Source organism: Telopea speciosissima, chromosome 7, assembly GCF_018873765.1.
Source record: "Telopea speciosissima isolate NSW1024214 ecotype Mountain lineage chromosome 7, Tspe_v1, whole genome shotgun sequence".
Lineage (NCBI taxonomy): Eukaryota > Viridiplantae > Streptophyta > Magnoliopsida > Proteales > Proteaceae > Telopea > Telopea speciosissima.
The window spans coordinates 61,408,925-61,415,094 of NC_057922.1; the positions used below are offsets into that span (position 1 = coordinate 61,408,925).

Sequence of the window (6,170 nt, forward strand, 5' to 3'; positions counted from 1 at the left end):
TTTGGAATGAGATCTTATTAGGATCACAAAAACAAAAGTTCAATTCAGAGAAAAAAATGAGCATGTAGTGCAGAATCTGTGTGCTAACTAGTCAGGAAAACTCACAGTTTAATAATTTTATCAGTGGAAACGCGAAAGACAACTGCAGCTTCAATAAGATGCGATGGCTAATAAAGCCTCTCAAATGTGTGGGGAAAAAGATGCCAGACTTTGTATTACAGTGCACTCAAACATTTTAATTTACAGGTAATAAGTTTCTTCTCAAACAAACTCCTAAACAGACTATAAATATATACAACTACAGAATTTTACCATCATCAACATCAAATATTTGAGTGGATGGTTACAATAACAAAATTTAGCTAATTGTTGCCTCCCTCCTGTGCAAGCTTGTTCTTTTCAGAAGATCTCCAAATCTTCTCATTAATGCCCTCTTCTTTCTATGTCCATTTCTATCATGATCTAAATCATCAAGATGGCTCCCATCTAGATTATCAAAATCTTCAGAGTTTATTGTGTCTGTATCATCAGTGAATGATGAAGATGTTTTGCGGTGATGGGCAATTGGCTCTGGTGAGTCCACATCAAATATTGATCCCTTGAGTGTCTCATCTATTTCAGAGTTCGCATCTGCTTCCTTGTATCCATGTGGAACTCTTAGATCCTCAAGATCAATATGGAGAACTTTGGCTAGTTTCTTACCTTCTCTATTCTCTTTGTTCTTGAATGCCTCCAGTTCCTTCCACTCTGCTCCCAAACGTGCTGGTTTTGGTGGAGGTGTTGGTGGTCCTGTTGCTGTTGTTGTTGCTGCTGATGCTGTTGCTGTCGTTGAGAGCAACCTCTTCAACTCTTTGATGTTCTCAAGAGCTGCAGCTTCATTGATTCTAAGGCGTTCACTTTCTCGGGTAAGGACCTGTAAAGTAATATCCTTCTCAGCAAGGCTATCCTTGAGTTGATAATTCTCAGCCTGGGCAATCCCTGCAGCTTCCTTTGCAACATTAGCCTCATTCAGGGCTTGTTTGAGTATATCTCGTAATTTATATGTTTCTTCCCTTGACACCCTAGTCATTTGCTCAGCCTGTCTTATTGATTCTAACAATCTATTGTTCTCTTGTTTTGCATCATTGCACTCCTCCTCAGCTCTTCTTATACAGCTAATAAACCCAAGCTCTTTTCCATGCCAAGCCAAGTTTGATTCCTCAGCCTCTAATTTCAGACTCACAGATTCATCTTTGATTTGTTTGATTTCCTTCCTCGCTTCACTTAAGAGCCCTACATATTTCTCCTCTGTGGTCTTCAGCATCTGGTTCAAGTGTTCAACCTCTTCCTTTGCACTATCTCTCTCAGATTCGCATGAGAGGAGTTTCTCTTTCATCAAGTTGGCCTCCATTAAGACTTCTTTAAGCGCTAATGCTAGGTCATCCATGGCCTTCCTGCTCTTCACTTCTGCATCCGTAGCCGACTTCATTTCAGTTTTGAACCAGTTCATCTCCTGGGTTAAACTTTGGACCTTCGACAATGCTTGTGCTTCTCCTTCTTGGGCATGGGCCAATTGCTCTTTTGCAGCTTGGAGCTCATAATTAAGAACCCGTACGGTTTCTGCTATGGATTGTGAATCGGAATTTGGTGTCTCAGAGTAGCAATGAGATACTTCAGAATCTATACTACTTCGCCCAGATGATGTCCTTTCCAAGTTTTCAATCTTCTCACTGAGACAGGTCACCTCTAGCCTAGCCTCTTCAAGCAAATTCCTGGTTTGATCAAGCTGTTCTGTTTGGGATGTCAATGAATGAAACATTTTCGATTCTGATTCCTTTGCTTTCTCCATTTCATCCTCTAGTATCTGAAGTTTCGTCTTAGCTTCAGATAAGCCATTCAGCACACGAGACTCCGACTCTTTTCCATCAGAAACCTCCTGTTTTAGCGTTTTTATTGAGGCTTCTTTTTCCTCCAATTCTACAGCTAGGTGTTTCGCCTTTCCCAGTTCAATCCTCATGGCTTCTTTTTCTTCTTCTTTCATAACTAATTGCTCACTGGAATTAGCAAGTGATTCTTTAACAGAGTTGAGCTCTGCAGAGAGTTCTAATACCCTCTTGGAATTGGCCTCAGCAACATTCCTAGAATCTTCGGCCATCTTAACAGCACCATATTTCGCTTCCAAGGCTAATACGAGCTCTTGACGGATGCGATCAATCTCTTGGCCGGCAGATGAGAGAGCATCCACATGAGCAGCCATGTCCATGGAATGTAGTTTCTGAACTGCCTCGAGCTCAAGCTGCCATGCTTGATCCCTCTTCTGGGCCGAGGCAATGCTTGCCTGCTCCAATTCATTGAACCGAGTCTTCTCCGCCTCCAAACATTGCTGTGGTCCTTTTTGAGCCAACAAAGCCTCGCTCAGCCTGAAATTCGCCTGCTCAGCAACCCTCTTCATCTCTCTGAGCTCATCGAGAAGGCGATCTTTCTCCTCTTGCATTGTTGTCAATTGCTCCTTTGCCTCCTCCAGTTTCTTCTTGAAGCGGACCCAATTGCGGTTGGAGCTTCACTGACAAGTTTCTACCTCAATTGCAGAAGTCCACCTTCATATTATCCGTTAAAATTTTCAAATTGCAAATAAGACAGGAAACCAATTGTGGTTGCATCTTCAATGACACGTATATACTTCAAATCATAGAAAAACACCTTCATAGATCCATTAATTTATTCCAAAATGCAAATAAGAAAGAAACTCGGTTCGAAATATTAAAACAAAAGGACGGTAAAATTGGCTATAGCTGGAGAAAATTTAGGAACCCAGATCAACTCCAATAACCAGATGAAGAGGAGGCTTTACAAAGAGATGAAGAGCATCTTCAGTATAGTTTTGGAAAACCCATCTATACAATCAGCAAAAAAATTTCAGAAACTTATTAAAAAGACCAACAAAGACAACAGAAGCAGTGACAGAATGAAATGAAAACAGCAATTTTGAACTTCACCTTTTCAAGAATCAAAATCTGACGAAGACATGAAGCCAAGCCTCACAAAACAATCCAAGAAACGAAAGGGATGAATCAATACTTCGGTTTGGAAGAGACACGATCTTATATGGAAGCCCTTCTTTTTCTATATTCTATTCTCTCTCTGTGTGAAAATCACAAAAATCAGGAGGAAAGCAAAAGAAGCACAGAAATTTAGGGAGAGAGAAGCTGCGCTAATTTATGGAGAAATATGAAATCCAAAGCTCTCCGTCTGTATAAACCTCACGTCTCTGTGGCTCTGCTGGAAAATCTCCGAATGGAGAGGAAGACTGAGGGACAGAGAGGCATTCCGGGTTCGGCTCCGGCTCCTCCCCTGTTCCTGTTTGGGTTCTGAAAAGTTAACACGTTATCCCATATCCTTTTAACGGCTGAGATCCAAACACATAAAACCATAAGAAAAGACCGAAAAACAAATTTGGTTCGTTCCCGCTCCTTTCCATCTTGAGTATCGAGTCTAAACTCTAGACCTGCGTACGCTCAGCCATGGCGTCCTTGTTCGGGCGATCACTCCGGCAGGCGGAAGCTCTCCCAGTCGGACCTACTTTCCTTCAACAGGTACTGTCTTTCTTTCTCTCTCTCTCTCTCTCTCTCTCATGGTGTACTAGTGTGCAATGAAACCTTGCCGTAAATTACAGCGGGAATATCTTCTCGAAAAACCCAAGCCCCCAACTTCTGTTCGTTACAAATCTGGACATTTTGCCACAGGTTCGTACCATTCTTTGCCAATAGTCATTCGAATCCTGAATTTCCTCCGTCACTAACAATTTGGGCATTTTGTTGGGCAACGATTGCTTTGAAAATGCCAATAGGATTTTCCTTTTGTTTGATGGTTGTCACTGAAAGGGGTGAATCACTCATAGAATTTTCTTCTTAATTTTTCTCGCTACACTGTGCTGGTTGAATCCGTTGGCACTAACTGTTGACCTATGACTGCCAAAGACTCTACTAGATGTCTACATCCATCCTGCAATTCACTCCCTTTCAAATCTGATTCATAACACAACATAAACAAATATACCCACAACACAAGATGTGCATGGTTCGGCAAGTTGTCTACATCCATTGAGCAATACCACTAGGATTTCAAATTTGTTCAATATTTAACTTTTATTGTATCTACAGCTGGGAGCACCCACACCCAGATTTACTCAGCATAAAACTGAGAGGGCATTAAAAATGCCAATACAAGGATAACACCTACTACCAGGAGCACCCACTCCCAATATTAAGCTCCCATGGAATACCCCCCTTACAATAATAAAGGTTTTGGGACTTATAACAATGCCCTACAATTTTTCACTCTATGATAGATCTTTCAACATAATAATCCACCTATCACTAGCATACAATAAATCTGTGATGAAGCAAAAGTAAATACAAAACTAAGAATGCTTACAACCCACACATAGAAAGTCTAAGAAGTCTCTAAGATGAAATGGAGCACACTGGAACTATCAACTCTTCCCTTGGTGGAGAGACTTGAGCGTTCAAATGCACTGTAATAAAGGGAGAACCACAATGTCTTCTTTCTTCCTTGTCTTCTTCCTCTTTTTGTATTTTCTCAATAAATACAATCAAAGCTTCACTTTCTTCATTAATGGAGTTCACCCATCATTATCTTCCTTCAATAATGCTCGCAAATGTTTTCAAAGGAGACTTGAAGCTTTTCACTGCTTTCTCACAAGCTCACAATCACTTCTCCTCTCTTCCTTGTCTCCTCTTCTTCTTTTCTGTTAGAGTTGCTGAAAATGAAGCCTAAGTTTCACTTAAAAAGCTGCAAAAACAACCCAAATTTGTGTTTGGTTTAGCAGCTCAAAGTGGACCGGAAAAGTAGTAGTAGATTGACCTTTGCTCAGTTTGACTAGCATAACTTTCTGTGTAAAAATGAAAATGACCTGATTCTTCTTGCATCTGGAAGAGGATCAAAAACTGAACTTTTAAGTACAAATAGGCTTCCCCATATTCTACTTGAGTCATACTCAAAAGTTGATCCACAGATAGGTGATCTGCAATGTCGTTTTGGTTTTATACTTTGTTAGGGCAGTCAGGTTAAGTGGCCGCCGGCCGGCCAATAAAACAGTCGGCCAAAAGCAGTCAACCAAAAGTGGTCGAGTAAATATGGTTGGCCAAGAGCAGTCAGCCAAAAGCGGTCGGCCAAACGAGGTCGACCAAAAACAGTCAACCAAGTTGAGGGGTCAACCAATTTCACCTCTATCCACTCAAACTTCCATATCTACCTCATCCGAACCCGAAATGACTTGATTCTAGCGGCATTGGAAAGAAGGCTCGAAGAGCTACATTTAATATGAAAACATCTTCCACCCAAATGGAGTGCACGGTTCCTTAAAATTGGATTGAACCTACCTGATGTGCAACCACTGTTGTTTTCAACTATCGCAGCATGCCTGAAAATCATGCCATAATTTCCCACTATGAAATCGGTTTGTCTTGATTCAAATTTTCATGGAAAGTAGACTTAAAGATCTTAACTACTCATGTTTTGAGCTCCTCTATATCTCAAAAAATCCATGAAGTTGTTGCCTACACCAACACCATATGGTTGTTGCAACAACACCAAATGGCCTTCTCATCACTGATCTGCACTTGGTTGCCAACAATGACAACCTTTATGCACTTGGACTGCTGTGGTCAGGGAAGGTCAACAGTGCCTCCTTCAACATTTGGTAAGAAAGGTCTCTTGAATTAGTTTTAGGGATGTTAAGGTTATATGACTTGGGTACAGACGTAAGATTCCTTCTTGAGAGAGATATTGATTTCTGTCTGTGTTCTGTTATCGTCATCACCGAGGGTGACAAAATTCAGTGTCTACAAATGGCAATACTCAAGAGTGGGTGGATTGGGTGACAATGTTTTTTGCAAATGATATATATATAAAAAAAAAAAAAACTTAAAGACAATGCAAGTGCAACGGAGAGAGAGAGACAGAGGTTCAGATCCAATTGATTTTAAATCCACCACCTTGATCACAGATCAAGGATTTAATCCACTATCAAGATTCCTTTTTGATAGGAACCAAGCCCTTTTTCATTCAATCACAGTCCCTCGGATTGAGGACCCGAGCCACACAGGCTATGGATTTCTTTACCTAGGTCACACGAGCCAAAAAATTTCACTTGAACCACAGAGAGCAAG

At 40.9% G+C, this 6,170-nt stretch overlaps 1 protein-coding gene across 1 annotated transcript; it reads right to left on the reverse strand.

Annotated features, from left to right (window-relative positions):
* Positions 1–231: 231 nt before the first annotated feature.
* On the reverse strand, positions 232–2,583 carry LOC122667158 (putative WEB family protein At1g65010, chloroplastic). The gene has a single exon (XM_043863375.1). It carries the CDS (start codon positions 2,471–2,473, stop codon positions 359–361), a length of 2,115 nt encoding a protein of 704 aa, XP_043719310.1. The 5' UTR covers positions 2,474–2,583; the 3' UTR covers positions 232–358.
* Positions 2,584–6,170: the final 3,587 nt, after the last annotated feature.

Bases quoted from the DNA above. Each gene is read 5' to 3' on its own strand.
- LOC122667158 (XM_043863375.1), bottom strand. From the start codon at position 2,473: ATGCAAGAGGAGAAAGATCGCCTTCTCGATGAGCTCAGAGAGATGAAG.